Source organism: Rhinolophus ferrumequinum, chromosome 12 (assembly GCF_004115265.2).
Source record: "Rhinolophus ferrumequinum isolate MPI-CBG mRhiFer1 chromosome 12, mRhiFer1_v1.p, whole genome shotgun sequence".
Lineage (NCBI taxonomy): Eukaryota > Metazoa > Chordata > Mammalia > Chiroptera > Rhinolophidae > Rhinolophus > Rhinolophus ferrumequinum.
In genome coordinates, this window is record NC_046295.1 from 37032995 (window position 1) to 37050570 (window position 17576).

The following is a 17576-nucleotide window of genomic DNA, read 5'->3' on the forward strand; positions in this document are numbered from 1 at the left end:
AAAGCAGGGATACAGAGAGGAGAGTCAGGAAACTTGGAATGAGACTTTCTCCTTGCTCAGGACGGATATTTATAGTGTAGTGGTAGGAATGAAGACCTGGTTCAGAAGACTTGCTTTAGCAAAACCACTTAGAAATGATGTGATCTGGGCAGATTGCTTATCTTCACTGGGCTTTGCTCTCCTTGCCTATTGGTGGGATTACATCAGGATTTTCAACTTAGTATTGTGATAAAATAATAGAGAATAATAGATAATGGATAGATAATCAATGATAATAATAGATGATATAGCAGTAATTAAACAAAATAATAGACAAAATAGAAAGGTTTGTAAATATTTACTTAATAAAAAAATTAATGCATATTTAGCATTGTCTCCTGTCATAATGCCACTATACTCACTTGAATTCTGAGATGCTTTCTTGAATGGGACTACTGCCAGTACAGAATGGCTTAGCCTAGGGACTGTAAGTCACCATAGCAGAGAAGGGAAGCAAAGAACTTTTGAAAGTAGGTAATTTAGTAAGCTTCTCTTTCAGCTCAAAAGCTATAGAGGTATAAAACAGTGTGTGATACCTATCCTGTAAACATGTCCTCAAAAAACAGAAAAGAGACCTACTTAGAAGGAGGGTTAAGTGTTATCAGACGTTCCAGCCACACAGGCCTGGGATTATTTCTCAACTCTGTCACCTGATATTTGTGTGTTCTTAAGCAAGAGATATAAGTGCTCTGTAAAAAGAGGAAAATAATTCTTACCTTCTAGCGTGGTTGCAGCTGTTCAATGAGAAAACATATCAAATTGGCTGGTTCATAGTCAGCAGTCAATAAACATTGGCCTTCTTCTCTTTTATCAAAGTGCACAAATAGAGAACTTAGTGATATCACATGAAATGTTTGTCTGTTTTGGTGCCTCTTGATGAGAGGGAGGGCTGTCTCAGAGGAGGAGGTTCAAGCACTGAGATGCTGAAGAGGAGGGGAAGCAATTTGGTAATTATGTATCCTGTAGCTGAGCAGGTCTGGAGCTGCCATCTTGGTGACCTGTTTCTTCCTGGCAGCCACATGGAATGTTTCCTCATTCATTTCTGTTCCCTGGGTCTCACTTCCTGGGAGACATGATGGATGAACCACAGCCAGCAAAGACTTTGCTCCCCATTTATCATCTTCTGGCTTGCTGAGTGGAGCCATTTGCTTTCCAACAGGTAAGTTGGATGAGATGGATTACATGTTGTCAAAATAGTAAGTAATGGGATGTTGTGGTCATTCCTTTGTGATGTAGAACTGGGAAACATTTAAGCATTTCAATTTAACTTAACAGTTAGCTCAGGAAATGGATATTTATGATTTCCAATCCTCCCTCCCTTGTTTGTTTTACTTATTGACTTTAAAATTACCACAAAAAGTGTCTTATTCAGGTTTTTAAAAAACTATTTCCTTGGCACAAAAGTACTTGGAGAAGACAAAATAAACACTGACTGGAATTAAACATTATTTTAAAGTATTCTGTACAAGTAAATATGGTAGGCAGAGACCTGAGAAGATGGAATCATTTGGTTATTTCCATCAAATGAACTCTAATTAAAGAGCTACTCTTTGGCAGCCCAGAACACAAGGAGTTATAGAACTCTAAATACATGGTTTGTATAGACTCTGAGAAGCAGTGGAGTGGAAAAAGCATAGGCCTTGGAGTCTAGGAATCCTGGATTTGAATTGGGGCTCTACTACTTACTAAGGGTGTGACTTTGGAAATACCTTTTAATCATACTGAGCTTCAATTTTCTTATCCATAAGTTGAAGGTAATAAAATCTACCCTGTAGAACTGTTTTGAAGATTAAACATAATGTATGTTAAGAGTCTTAGATAACAGATGCCTAATAAATGGTAGCCCTGATGTTGATGGTGATGTCTATAGTCTGTGCTGACAAATGTATTACACCCAATTTAATCAGAACTATTTGTCCTGTAGAATTACCTCAAAGTACTCCTTTATACACATTTGCTTTTCAGTTCTGTCCTCCAGCGTGGCTGAAAATTACTAGGTTTTGGGAGAAGTTAACTAATTAATTGAGTAGCTTAACATATAGTCACAAGCTGCATAAATAACCTTATGAAGAAAGTACGTTAGTAGCTATAGTAGCGTATGAGCATATGTATGTTGTGAAAGCATAAGACTAATTGCAAGTACTTTATGGATGGAGAGCATACAGGAGACTCCACCAGAGATGCAATCTATGCATTTGCTTTTCTCTATCGGGAAGTGACAGCAAAAATTTTGGAATCACTGAAGGTAGTACCCTTAGAAAGGGGGGTGTTAAATACTTTAGAATCACTTGGGGAGACATTTTTAGAAGGGCACGTTGTCTTTGAGTCACTAAGCATGGCTTCCCTTAGAAGGATCCATGGAAAAGGCTGCAACAGCAGACCCACTCTTCATAGTTATAATGGAAAACCACCTGCTCCCTAATGTGGGTCTTTAGGAAAGGAATGGAATTAGTTCCGTCGTGGAGTCCATGAGGTGGAAGATGACAGAATCCATTGTGAATCAGCGCTCGGGGGTGGCCTGATGTGCTTGGATGAGTCTGTGTATATGAACCAGAGACCTGAACTGGGGCTCTCAGGAGAAGGCACCCATAGTTCTGCTCGGCAGTGGTGGGTGGGGATTGGCCTCCTTAGCAGATGCGGCAGCCTGTTCAGGGATCAGATTGAAGTGGTATGATCTCAAGGTGGACCAGCACCCTGTGCAGGGCCAGACTTCAACAATGACAAAGTGTGACAACAATGGCAGTGGTAGACTGATCAGACCTAATTCTCACTTCACTTGAATATGAGAGTAGGACTGACTCTTTGGACTGAGTAAATAAGGAATTGCAATCCCAATGTAATCATTGATCTAGTCAAGGGTGTATCAACGGATACTAAAACCATTAGGTGAAAGGCTGTTGGGGGAATGGCACATCCATGTGCTACCTAAGCATCACCCCACAGGTTACTTATGAATTATAAAGGTTAAAATGTATCTTCACATTGGAGAGATCTACTGGTCAAACTTAGCACTACTGTTACTAGTGAAATACCTGGTGCTACGTGCCTCCAGATACGAAAGTATGTAAGATACTTGTGAAGTATTCTTGTCAAATATGTTTCACCTGAATCGGATAAAACCTTTTGACCCAACTTCCAGTTTACAGGAAATATAGGGGACAGAAGAGCATAAACAATACAGAGAAAATAATCACACAAATTCACAATGTGGGGCATTCTACAAGACAGTTGGCATGGACTCTTTAAAAAGTCAATGTTATGAAAAATAAGTGTGTGCTGCGGGATTGCTCTAGACTAAAAGGCTAAAGAGATATGTCAACCAAATATGATGATTTGGCAAATAGAAAGCCACAGAAGTAAATTTGGAAACAATTGGAAAAAATTTGAATATGAACCATATTGAATATGAATATTAGAGGACTTTAAGGATTATTGCTAATTTCCTTAGGTATGATAATGATATTGTGGTTACAGAAGAGAATATCATTATTCTTAGGGGACGGATTTTGACGTATGTGGACGCAAAGTATTTTAATTATTGAAACTTATTTTTATATAGTTTTGGAAACAATATATACAGAGAGAAAGCAAATAGAGCTAAATGTCAATAATCATTGAACATAGGTAGAGGTTATAAGAGTGTTCATTATCCTATTCTTTCAATGTTTCTGTATGTTTGAAAATTTTCATAATGAGAGGGAAAAAAGAGGGAGTGGGAGACTAAAGAGTTGATACTAGACTTGAGCTAGCAGGACGTGAGGATTCTAAGATTCACTGGAAAAACAGATGGGACAATAGTTGTACTGCATGTTTGTGGAATGGCAGCTCAGAATGGTTTTGAAAAATAACAAAGCTGTTCACTTAGAATGTCCAGTGTGACAGAGAGGAAATCTAGTTATGTGTCAATACCATAGTTATGGTAAGAAAGGCCGGTGATTAGATATGGATGGCTTTCTCATCAGCAGACCGTCCTTCATGAGGTGGAAGCAGGGAACGTGATTTTAAGACACATTGAGACAACTGACAAGACTATTAGTTAATATTCATTTTTCAGGCAGGACTTACAGTTGGAGGGCTGTATGATCTTTGGTTTACAGGAGACTGGAAGATGCACGGACTGTGTATATTGTCTTTGTCAGGAATAGATTGATTTACTTAATTCAGGATCTTACAGTCTTGACTTCAGTGCATTTGTTCAGCAGCTGTGGAGGAGGATGGGTGAGCGACTGCAGCTTACATCATGGCTCATCCAGCTGTCAGCCTGATTTCTTCTGCAGATAGATGTTTCAAAATGACTGTGTGCTTCCTGTTTTGCCAGCCTGCATGGAATCTCAGATCTTTAGAGCTGGAATGGCATTTGGTTCTTAACCTGGAGTTCATGGATTCTACCCTTGGTGACTGTGGATGGGTTTCTGGGCTTCCATGAGCCTTTTTAAACAGTCTCCCAAATCTAAGCCTTTTTCCCTAGGAATGGTTCCTAGCTTTCAACAGGTTCTGTTAAGTCTGGTTATAACTGGAGACATTTAAGAGCCATTGATCTGGTCCAACCTCTAAACCCCATGTAATAGACAGAGGAAATGAGACAACAAATTAGGATAAAAAGCAGTTATTGGAATTTTGGAATGTCTGTATATTTTTACAGAATTGACCTGGTTTTCTGCCACTACAGACTGAGCTAATTGTCCAGTAAAATTGGTTGAATGAAATAGAGCCACTAGGGAGCTTTTGCTGTCAGCACAGAAACCCCAAATAGCAGACCAAGTCTGGTTGCAATCCCAAGGAAGGCAACATAATTTAAGAGCAGCCCCTGTCTGCAGTGACATGGGGGAGACCAGGTAGGTTCTTTTGCATGGATTACATCTGAGCTCTGAAAAAAAAAAAATATATATATATATATATAATTGAGAAATATCTATGCCAACAAATTCTACCCCTCTTCCTACTTTTCTCCCTACCATGTGCCTAAAATCCTGTTATTAGTTTCACCGTACCTCTCTGTCTTCAGCCATGCCATATTTTTACATGTCACATTTTTACCCAGAATACTTCAGACACTTTTTTCTTATCACAGAACAAAGTCCAAACTCTAATCTGGCATTTATGTATAAAATGATCAGTCACATTTTCCCCATCTGGGAGAGGAGAATAAGAATGCTAATTCCGTAGACATGTTGAGAAGATTAAGTTAATATAAAAGGTTGTTATACTTTCTCACAAGCCTCCCATGTGAGTCCTCTCCTCTGATCAGCTTGGTTTCCTACTGTTCCCCAAGCATGTCTTCATAATGCTTGGGGCTACACCTTTGTTTCACCTGAGACTCCAACTTCGGAAATGCCTCTCACCTCCTGTCTTCTTTAGCCTTGTGTATTCGGCCCTGTCAGGCTACAAATGTTCATTCTTTCCTCTAATGCTAAGAGCATTTCTAGATTGTTCTATACAGAGTCTCAGTAGATTATGTGGTCCAATTTTCTACCCAAATGTGGGAAACCATCCACACGCTGCCTTCCTGGTGGCCATTTTTCTTCAACTTGAATACTTCTAGTGTTGATGAGCTAAATTTGGGAGGCTCATCTTCAGTTTTCAACGGCTCTAATTAAATAACTACAACATGTAATTATCTTCTTAGTCATGACAGTCTTGACTTTTTAATAAAATTTTCAGTTCTTCCAGAGGAACAAAGTAGCTGCTTGAAAGGCATGGATTGTATTTATGCCTAGAATGACAATTTCATGATATTAGTAGTTAAACCATTGCTACCACTTGTCTTCCAACTTTACCATTTCTTGTAGGAGACAGCTTGCCATTACAGGTCTAGGGATTATTGTAACAATACCTAGAAAAGGTCTCTGAAGAAAAAGAAGGCAAAGAAAATCCTCCTGGTTGAGGTCTACTGACCCTGGAACCAACTCTTAGGCCACTTTAGATTACTCTGAAACAGTATTTGAATTTTTGAAAAAGAAAAAGTTATGCTGTCAAATTTTTACTCCTTTTTTTCCTTTTCGGCGTGTTCTTCTAGTTTTACTATTCATTTACAAATATATCCATATTTATATACCTGGTTTAATTTTTACAAAAATCAGGATTAGATCATATATGCTGCTCTGTATTTCCTCTTAAGGACTTAATAATATACCAATGACATCTTTTCATGTTAATATACAAAGGTTTAATTATTTTCAATGGCTTCATTGTATGGCACAATTGATCTGTGTTTTTTTCTCCTATTGATCAACCCATATGTGCTTCCAATTGATTCTTGAAATCTGATTTCTTTACCTGAAAATATATTAAAAAGATAAATGATCAAGACACTTCTCACAAGTTCACCCAGTGTTAAGAGGTGAATTTTGTCCCTCCCCCCAAATTCGACTGTTGACATCCTAGTCCCTTGTACATCAGCATGTGACCTTATTTGGGGAATAGGGTCTTTGTAGATGTAATTAATTAAGATAAGGTCATATAGAGTAGGGTAGGCCCCGTATCGGTGTCCTTATAAAAAGGGGAAATTGGATACATAGAGCACACAGGGAGAACATCCTGTGAAAATAAAGGCAGATATCCTGGTTAGAACTTGCAGGCAGCCCCAGCTTCGTGGACTGCATCTCCAGCATGGACCCCAGTTCTGAGGATGAGGCTTTGTGTTCCCAGTAGCACCTTTGTCTTTACCTTTCCCATTGGTTTGGTCTAGTCAGTATTTTGAAAATGGACTGGCTAGCATAGTTTTCTGCAAGCAACTTGTCTCTGTTAATAAATGTGTACATTTGTGTTACACATACAATATTCAACCATGTGTTGAAATGGGTTTTTAGTGCTTGAGACAAAGAATAGTGGGGCAACAGTTCATGATTTTGAGTGAAGGCCTTTCTAGGGTGACATAGTGTTTATCCTGATGATATGTTGTGAGATAATGACTGTGGTGCAGACCAAGGCTTCTGGAAAATGGGTCATACCATAAGAAAGTAATATGAGGAATGTTGGGGAAGAGGCTAAGTTAACACCCAGAATTCAAGAAGGGTACAAAAGAATTACTGAGAACATGTTATTGATAAGGGTATGGCCATTCAGGCCTTTCTTTATATGGCCAGGCATGTTCTAGCTTTTAATCAAATAAGGTAATATACACAAATACATTAGTTCAGGGAGTTTAGTTGTCATCAACCTCCATTGAGCTCTCCTTCAAGGTAGCCCCACACTGGTCTAAATCTGAAGTTTTGGCAGCAAGTGATGGTTGACCTGATTTTCCAGGAAATTTGAGGTCACGTGGTTAAATATTGTATGTGTAACATAAGTGTACCTAATTATTAACATAGACAGTTGCTTGCAGAAAACTACGCTAGCCATTCCATTTTCAAAATACTGACTAGGTCGAGCCAACGGGAAAGGTAAAGACAAAGGTACTAGTGGAAGCACAAAGCCTCATCCTCAGAACTGGGGTTCATGCTGGAGATGCAGTCCACAAAGCTGGGGCTGCCTGGAAGTTCTAACCAGGATGAAGCACTGGAACATTTGGGTGCTTATCACATTAATGTCCCTCTTACCTGGCGCATCCTTCCCCTGTCTGATTCGTTAAATCTTCCCTGTTCTTCAATGTAGCTTCCTGCACAGACTTCCTCGTCCTGAGACACAAAGCATTGCCATTCATCTGAACCTCTTGACTCTTATTTTTCATGGTATGGTCCTTAGGTAACTAAATGGTAATTACAAGACTGTAAATGATTACATTTCATTACAGCTAGTTTTAAAACTCCACGTAGGCAGGGACTTTGCCTACTTTGTTCATCTTGGCATACCACTTGGCATACCACGGGCATTGTAGGTACGCGACAAATTTTTGAATGAAGAATTGCATGTATATGTGTTCTGCATGTTTTACTTCCCATTGTTATTTCAAATTAAAATATTCGTAAGCTCAAGAACGACTGCTTATTCTTTTTGGCAGGAGCTGCAACCTGAGTTACTTAATGGGGGGTAGGATTGAGCCCCTTTCTCTCATCCCTCAGCTCTCTGAGGCCAATCCAATTAAAGATCATAATAACAGACTTTAAAATGGATTGTGAAAGCATGCCTGCTGTACCTGTAGTGTGGAGACAAGCTCCCCATGTCTCTCTCACACAGGCAACTTGCTACACTTAAGCCTTTCCTACTTTGAAATTCTAGAGCTGCCACTGCTTTTTCCTACCCTTTAATATAGGAGTTCAATACTTCAGTATATATAAGGTTTTCCAGGTAATGTTAATGAATGAAGGGGACCATATGGAAGAGACAGCAGGGAGTGGTGGGGAGTGTGGTATATTAGCGAGCACATGCTGCTTCTAAAGGGGCAGCCAAGATGCCATGATTGAGGTGATTATTGTGAAGTAGGAACACATGTCTCATGTTACCAGATCTTCAGATTTCTTAAGAGAAGCCAGAATTATGGAATTAGATGTGAAATTTTTTAATTTTTCAAAAATCTTGCAGTTTTTTTTTAAATACTGTGCTGTCCACCAGCACCCCTTCTCTGTTGGCTACATATGACCCATCGGCCACTAGTTTGCAACCTCTACTCTACAAGTAATTTACGGGCAGTTATTGCTGTGCAACCCAATAGTTCTTGGTATGAGGGTGATGGAGATCAAATGGCGGCAAATAAATGCACAAGGAAGTCCAAGTAATATTTTGAACTACTGAGGTTTTTCTTTTTTTATTGTAAAACGTGTTACAGAAATTTCAGAAAGTTTTTCCTGTGGTATCTGCCAACTTCTACTTTGAATTATATATCTAAACAAACAAGCTCAAACTGCATTGTGAATCCAATCATAGACCTTTAAAAAAAGAGCAGTTCCTCTAAGAATTTATATATATATATATATATATATATATATATATATATATATATATAGTCAATAGATATGCAAACCGCTGCTTATCCATACATAAAGAAGGAAAAGATGTATATATATTTAACAAACCCAATTTCAAAATTGTTTTATTTATAGGAATTCATTTAAAAATGATATTTCAATAAATTCCCCCATTAGAAACTACGGTTAAAACATTTACAAATGAGAGCCTAAGTTCTATGGTACGAAATGGCTATGAGTACAGTTACTGCACGTATTGTTTTGCACGCAGGAGCAGCAATATAAACTCAGGCCACACGCTGCAGTGACAAGATGCCTGACAAGTGATACGCCTGGCCTGACACAATGCTACAGTGCTCTTCTCCTGACTCTCACAACGATCCTGCGTTTGTGCCCAGAATTATGCGGCATGTATTATTCAGGAGAACAGGGACGACCCTGAATAGGGCGAGGTCCTTTCCCCCACCTCAATTCGCAGTGTATTTTGTATATACACTCACTGAGTCAGAGTCAAGAATGTGACCCCGGTCGGCTGTGAATCAGAGGTCCCAAACGATGGCCGTTGGGACTGAATGCTGCTGGCAGACACCTTTGTTTGGCTGGCACAGGATTGGCAAATCTGAATATGAACGTCTTTGTAAGTGGGACACATGTTGTCATGTGCCCTACAGACGCTTCTGCTTCCTGTTGTCTCTCACTAGTCCAGCCGACACACTTGTGTTCCAGATCCAGCCCCTCCACATCTTTGAGTTTGCAACCCCACAGTCTAGATGCAGATGGCTGGTTCTGATGATATGTGGGAAGCTGGGGTGGAGATGTGAAGGACTCTTTTGGGATTCAGACAGGCAAAGAATTGGATGCGGCTGATGCAAACACCAGCCAAGTTCGTTGTGTGGGGTAGAGTCGGGGGAGGAGGCTAACTAAGTTAGTGGGAAGATTAGGGCTGGGACAACGTCTGAATGTTTGGCTTTCTTTAAGTAGCCACTGTTCCAGCTTACTGTATCAGGGTCCACGGGGTATCGAGGTAATCAGAGCCAGGCTCTGTTGTTCTGGCCCCAAAGCATCTTCTGCTGGGTTATCATGAGAAGGTGAGGAAATCAAGGGGGTGAAGAAGGCTGCACATCAAGGCATGAGGCTGACCTTCTCTCTGTGTCCCACAGCTCTCAGCAGCCTGCCTGCTCCAGAGCAAGGCCTGGGTCAAGTTTTGTGTCGACGCTCTTCAGAAAGCCTATGGACACATCCTTTTCCAAACATTGTGCAAACAGGCAGTGGCCTGAAGGGTTAAGAGGGCCGGTGGACTAGGTAAGGTAGGGGAGGAAAAAGTCACCTCACTCTTATTGCCATGTACATTACTCGGCCACTGAAATCCTTAGATGGCAGGTAGAAATTGTCACATCTTGATTTCATTAGCAGCGATCAGTGCAAGGGATTCATCAGAGAAAAGGTAAAACAACTACCTTCTCAAATGTATTTAAAAAAAAAAGAAAAAATATATCTTGTTTATCTTAAATCAGAACCAACCCTTCCTTTGGTCGACTCTAATCTGAGAGAGAGATTGAGATGCAAAAAGAAGGGAGCACTTAGGCCAGTGCAGGCTGAGGGAAAAGTTCCTCTACTCATTTGAGAAGCAGTCATTTATAAGACTGTGCGGATTGGCTCGTCTCTTTTCCAGATGTTGAATGGCTTCTAATAATGAAATGGTGATTTCTTTAAAGGGCAAACTCTTCAGAGTCACCCAGTTCTCAATCAGACACTCAGTCACCCAACCCTTCCCCTTCCTCAGGCCAGGCTCACCCACAAGAGAAAAGCCACCAGGCAGGAAGGAGGTGGCATGTCATATTACTGGACCACTGATTCATAATGATGTGTGGATTTCTGCACTGTCCTGAATAGACTTCTCACTCTCATCTCTGGTTTAGCGGTTTGTACCCAGTGGCCCTAAACAATCAGAAATGCGTCTTTCATACATCACAAATGCACCAACACTTAGACCTTGGTAAATCCAAGTGGTGTTGGCTAGTCATCTCTGGATCCCATAACCATATATTCTGTGGTTAATACATTATTTCATATTATTTGTTCAGGGCTTTAAAAAAAAGATTAAAAAAACCCTTGGTTATTTTTTTGTTTTTAATTTTTAAAACTTGAACATAATCCCCAAACAGCGTAAGGAGCCCAACAATTTGAGTAAGTTCCTAACTGGTTTAAGTGTCACAGCAGGCAAAAGTAAAAGGTTAAGTGCCTTTATAAAGTCAAAGAAACGCATAAAGCAGTGCATGCATTTTGTTGTCACAAAATTAAGACTGGGTTTGGAGCGAGATTACTTCATTTAAGTCACATTGCTATTGTTAAAGAAGAGTGAGTTATAATGCAATATTTAGAACCAGTATATAACCGCCTATGCACTAGCATCACTTTATCTAGAAACAAACATAGTGTTACTAAATGAGCATATTTATAAAATACTGTACACTGCTTCTGCATTGGGTCAGCAGATGTAAACAAACAGCTAATTAAACTGGAGCTTAAAATATTATTTTAAGTTCATTTTTCATATAGTCTTTTGCATAACATGCCAGTTAGTCTTTCACAAAATCACAACTTGCCTACCACAACTCGCAGGGCTGGTTAGGGGACGCACATTGGCTTACACAAATATTTTACAGTGGTCTACAGGAAAGGGGAAAACACAAAGCAGATCAGGAACAAGAGTGCCCATTCACGAGGATGCTAAATAACATCGGGGACGTAATTAATTCTTGCAACATGTGCTTCTTTATTGAATGTTACAGATTTGTAAATGATTATAAAGCTGTCCTGTAACATTCATTAATACAACCACATGCTACAACTATGCTGGGTTAAACACGGGTTACATATATGTTTACATGTGTATTATAATACAGAATTTCCCAACACATTGAATAGTATAGTCTATAGATGTAGCATGATGGATGACTGGATAATATTTATTATCATTAAAGAAGTTAAACAGCCCAAACATTCAAGAAAATTAGACTGTAGATAGCCTCAGAAAGTAGAATAAATGTACTATCCAGTTATCTACCATAATATTACCTATAGAAACTATCCTTTAGAATACATTTGAAACATTCAGAAGAAACACATTTTGTGTTTTTACAAGGTACATTTTTTTCCCCATTTAATTATTCATATATATATATATACATATATATGTATATATTTAAAGGGGAATGTTTTAAAGTGCTAAATAATATGTTAGACTCGGAAGCCTAGACTTAGAAAAAATTCAGTTCTGTAAAGTGCTGCATTCCTACCGCTAATACACTGCTTGGCTTGGAGAAATACACACACCAGCCATGACAATTACATCCAAGCGTTCTAGCTCCTCATTCAAATCCATTAAGGACGGAGTTTCTAACTATAAATATAAAGTATGTTGGTTAATCAGGAAATTTCCACTATCATTTTCATAAACATCCTTAACTTTTTTTCAAAAGGACCAGTAGTTTAGAACAAACCACTACATAATATATAAAAATTGGCACCTTAGAAGCAGATGTTTAAACCAAAGCTATCACTTCCTTGTGTTCTCTATGACTTTATTTATGTTCCTCAATAACTTGCTGCTCGTGAGCTGCTTAATTCACAGAGACAGGTAATTAATGTCCCCTCAATCAGGGACAAGGTGGAATAAATGAGCTGCAGACAAGCTGACTGTACAAGGCCAGAGAATCAATGCCACATCAGTATGCAGAGTTGCCAGACATGGAAAGAAATGGATTGAAACATAACACACATGTATGCACACAGGAAAGAAATGGCTCGTGAAAGTTACACAGTTTGTGTTTAAAGTCATTTAAATTTGGCTTACATATTTCACACACTTCACAAAAGATGGAAGAACTTTATTTTCATGCACAACAAAAGAACCAGGTAGTCACTAGGTCAGGACAAAGTACTTTGTTTCCCAGGTCCTGTTCTGTTCTCTCCAGAAATCGCGATGAATAGAAACACACGTGCTCACAATTTCTTTCCCTGCTTTCAATCTGCTCCAGAATGAGACCCTGGAGGTGCTATGACATCCTGCTCTGCGGTCAAAGAATAATGGTTTCACTGCCTTCTTGGATTCCTGTACAGACTCTCTCAGAGAGCCTTCCAGCTTTGTGAGTGTGCTCCATACTTAAAATCATCAATACATTAGGATGTAAGTACATCAAACTAGCAAAATCTAATCTAAGGAATGAGAATAAAATCTTGGTCCTAACTGGTGCTGAGACTTGGCCTTCCTGAGAATCACAGAGAAATGATCTCAAAATGTAAAGTGCCTATTACAACTGTATTGATTATGAACAAACATGGTTCCTCCTCCTAATTTTTAATCAATATGGAGCCAGGCATACAGGAACCCTTTAAAGTTATATTGCAACTTTGCATGTATGTACACTTTTTTTCTGGGGAGAGGGCCCAGAGCTTTCATCTGATCCTTACAGAGAGATTCATGACTCAAGGAAGCTTAAGGACAACTGATTTAGTCTCAGACCAAATACATGTTTGCTGAGGGGGAAATAACCAATATGGGTTCCAATAAAAAGGTGTTTCTAGAGTAATTATATACAAGGGACTCTGGTTGCTTGTTTCTGATTCACCCAAATACCAAGGAGTGAGAAAGGAATTCCTCAATTCTTTATGTGGTTTCATCGCTATTTCTATACCCGAAAAGCTTATTCTGAAGGGTTTTTTGTTTTGTTTAAGTAGTTAAAGGTTAGAGGTTGTGTTCACATACTTATTTGATTTCACATAATGAGAAAATGTGGCGTTCACAACTACAACTAAACAAAAGAACCAGGTAGTATTTTATACCAGTAACTTTAAGTCATTCTCCTTAAAGATTTTACTCTTTTTTTAAATCAGTGATCCATACAGAAATCCAAAGATTTGAGGGTCAGGATTTCATTACCCCACTTCAAATACAGATTCTGATCTAGTGTATAGTTATATTTTAGAATCCGTAATACTATCTGGTTTAGAATTGTATATCCATTCAGATTAGGTTGGTGCAAAAGTAATTGCGTTTTTTGCAATTATTTTTTAACCTTTTAAACCGCAATTACTTTTGCATCAACCTAATACTTGGTGTAAACATTTGGGACAGGAGAAACCAAACTAAAAGAGAGGTCACGCTAGCTAGTGCTTTCGGTCAAAAAAGGGGCAGAGGGCAGGTATTGATTAATTTTGACAACTCTAGTTTGGTATAAGAAAAAGTTAAAGTTATAGGGATTTAAAAAGTCGTAATTTCAACATCTGTTGAAATGTAATATAATGTATTCTTTCAGTGGAACTCCTCAGGTTATACCTCAAGGTGATAGAAAAGTCCAAGCCTCTTAAGAAAGCTCTATATGTCTGTTTATATACTATATATAAACACGTCTCTGTGTAAATGCATATATATGTATATAAGCAGTATATACTACAGAATTCTTTACATGGTTTATTTGCTTTCTATTTTAGTTTTTTGTATGTTTTTCTGTAGCTCTGTATAAAAGAAAAAATATTCATGGTATGCCTGCAACTGATGGCTTTGGGTCAATAACAAACTCCCAGTCAATTATAAGGTTATTTATGGTTTTGAAACTTCCTTAAAAAGTACTTTAGAACATTTCCATAGAAAAGATACCAGCCCTTGAAAAATGCCAATTAAATTTATGCTGAGCTCAGACTAAATGGCGACACTCTAGATATGAAAATATCCACATGTAATAACCAGATATTTGTATACAAAATGGTCACGTGATGAGTAGTGCGTAAAATTGGCAGTTACATCTTGGAGATGTTCAGAAGACATGGTGGAGTCATGCAAATGATGAAGGTCACACAGCAGCATAACACATGACATGACGGTGAGAGGATAACAATATCCCAGATGGCAATTTTAGGTGAGTTCTGCCCCACTACATTTGTTTGTGAGTTCACTGTTATGTATCCAGTGAGCGAATTCATTGATGACAGGTGAGATACAAAATAAATTAAAAAATATAAAACTATTTAGTTGCATTCATCCTGAGCTTGCACGACTACACTGGAACGCCCCCTGTCTAGAATAGAGCACTTGACATTTGTTTTGAACATCAATTCTTCGCTTGCAATACAAAAAAGGCATTTCTTTTCCCTTATTTTCTTCAATAAAGATGAAACAGTTGTGGCACCAGAAGTGAATATACAAGAGACAGGTGAACTATGACTGTTACCTTGTGTTTTCTTTAAAATGATCAATTACGGAAGTGTTGGCATGAGGAGGATGTGGGACGCTAGGTAGAACTGCTTGCTGCCGGCTTATACTGAATAAAGAGGATGCTCTTCATCAGTCACCAGTAATGGAGCCAATGTGAAAAGAAAACAGAATTGAAGTTTAGGATAGCTCATTTGTAAGCTGGCTACGTTCTTTTCTTTTCTTTTGCAATTTAGCCCTACATCCTAAAACTCTTGATAATGGTCAGAAATTGAAAGATGCCTCCCGGCATGGAGAATGCGTGAAGCCCCTTCATTCGCAGAGCTCATGGCTTTCTGAAGTGACTAGTGATACACATTCCGCTCAACCCTTCTTCTCCCTCTCTCTCTCCTCCCTCCCCATCCAGTATGAGCCACGACTTACATCCCTTGTGTTTGGCCCTGGGCCCGATCAAATGCTTTCTTGATCTGTGGCCCAGAGTCACCTTTGAGTTAACACCTCCTGAGGCATTGCTTGTTTTGCTCAGCTCAGAATAAAGCAGGTATGTTTCGAGGAAGGGGAACAGGTGAAATTCGGGGAGAAGTTTAGGGTGGGATTCTTGAGCCTCCTGCAATGCTTATTAAAGTTTAGTTGTGCTTGCTTTCAAAGCTGTGGAAAGCAGATGTTCTGGACAGTCTCCTCATGGACAAGCTGTCCCCTCGGCCCTCTGGCTTGGAGGACTTACTCCTCTGGAAGGGATTTCGCAGGCTTGCTGTGTTCCGCTGCCTGTCAAGTTTGTCACTGATGGAGAAGCTCTTCCTGGTGTGTGCATATGGCGCGCTTGGCTCCTCTGCTGAGTAGCTGTTGGCGCGCTCTATCTTGGGAACCGTGATGTTGTTGGACAGGGTTCTGTCTGAGTTCTCGCCCTCCTGAGAGGATATCGCGAGGGTGGCTCTCCGGCCTTTGGCCTCATTCTCCTCTGTGTCAGAGCTGGGGTGACTCAATTCTGCTTCTCGCTCGGGATGACAGCAAGATGAGTCTTCCACTTTGCCTCCAAGACCTCCAGGGAAGGTGGCTCTGTCAGCAATTGCTTGAGGGGCATTGACACACCTTGTGTCAATGCAGTCTGTAATACTTGTGTATTCTGCTGTTTTTACAGGCACCCCAAAGTTGGCGTAATAGCTCCTCGAAGGAGAAAACATAAAGCTATGAGATTTCACGATGGGGGCCTCTTCTAGAAGAAAGGGCGTGGTGGGAAGGTAGCGGCTACTTTTGGAACGCTCGATGGTGTGGTACATTGGAGGGTCAGTGTCCCAGGGGTTTTGGCACTCTGGGAGGTGGGTATAGTCTGAAGAAAAAGATCTGGTGTCCATGGAGGTGATGTCCTCGAAATCAATGCTCCGGCTTGGAGGTCTGTCTGTGGGTGCGAGAGTTGCATAGGCACTGCTTGAAGGAGCTGTGGAAAGTACTGGAGCCGGAAAGCTCGGGTCGCCTAGGCCAAGGATGTTCATGGAATTGTCCAGAGGGTCTATATCACAGTGTAGCTCATCCATGGCAGAGACATAGATGTCTATACATGATGATGGTCTTCTGGAATCAGGAACAATGGCCAAGGTGTTTGCAGGGGCTGCAGGAGCTTTGGATTCCTTTGCTATAGAGTGGGAACTAGTAGCCCGGTGTAGGCTCAGGGACCTTTCTTTAAAAAGACTTTCCAACTTTTCTATACCACCTTTGTCTTTCATATTGACTGAATAGAAAGAATGGCTTCGCATACGGGGCATTAGGGTTGGAGAAGTTGGGGACATGGTCTCCTCACCTGCAGGGTCTATACTCTCTTGGAGCTTGAAGGTGTTCCCCTCCTGGCTGTTGAAGCTGCTCTGGCGAACGATGTAGGCTGCGTCTGTGCAGTCCGAGGAGGTCCGAGAACGGATTTTGTTGGACTCAGCCCGCTCCAGACCTGTCAGACGCTCCAGGGCTGTGGCCATGCGCCCAATGAGGTCCTCGAGCTGTGCCAGCCGGATGTCCACAGTCTGGAGTGACGCCTTCATGCAGTGCTCTCTCTCATTGACTTCCTCTAGCCTCATGGACATGTTCTCTACCCTGGGAAAGAAAAAGAGGAGAGTCACCTGGGGCTGGGTTCCTCTGCTAGAGGTTTACAGACAGAGCATGGACAGAGGGGTCAAAGCTGTGCCTGGCCCTTGGTTATCAATGTCTTACCAGAGGGAAACTGAGAGGTTATAGGCATTAAGGAGGGGGTGGGGATGTGAGAACGGCAGTGATGCTGTCACTGAGAATCATAGAATCCAAATCTTTTTGAGCTGGAAGAAGCTTTAGAGATTATCTAATCCAGTGATTTTTAATGACTAATCCCCTTTTCCCTCAATGAAATTTAATACATAATCATAATAAATAAACACCAAAGTTCAATAGTTCTTATTGAAGTGGATTGGGGCCAATGTCCTACCCTTTTACCACTCCCATGGCTTAGCTGTGGCTTGGGACAG

General features: G+C 40.1%; 1 protein-coding gene and 1 long non-coding RNA gene across 11 annotated transcripts in view; one reads left to right on the top strand and one right to left on the bottom strand.

Moving 5' to 3' along the window:
- The first annotated feature begins 759 nt into the window (after nucleotides 1–759).
- The window catches only part of LOC117031715 (uncharacterized), a 42597-nt gene continuing 25780 nt past the window's right edge, over nucleotides 760–17576 (top strand). Inside the window, exon 1 of the long non-coding RNA XR_004424601.1 lies at nucleotides 760–1198. This is a non-coding gene — a long non-coding RNA (uncharacterized LOC117031715). The remainder of the gene's footprint in view (nucleotides 1199–17576) is intronic.
- TRPM3 (transient receptor potential cation channel subfamily M member 3) overlaps nucleotides 14216–17576 on the bottom strand; it is an 817113-nt gene continuing 813752 nt past the window's right edge. For 7 of the 10 annotated variants that reach the window (XM_033122317.1, XM_033122314.1, XM_033122311.1 and 4 more), the window contains one exon: nucleotides 14216–17172. In XM_033122317.1, coding sequence (XP_032978208.1) covers nucleotides 15720–17172 — 1453 coding nt within the window. In that variant the 3' untranslated portion in view covers nucleotides 14216–15719. The remainder of the gene's footprint in view (nucleotides 17173–17576) is intronic. The other 3 variants (XM_033122321.1, XM_033122320.1, XM_033122315.1) reach the window with 3 other exon arrangements.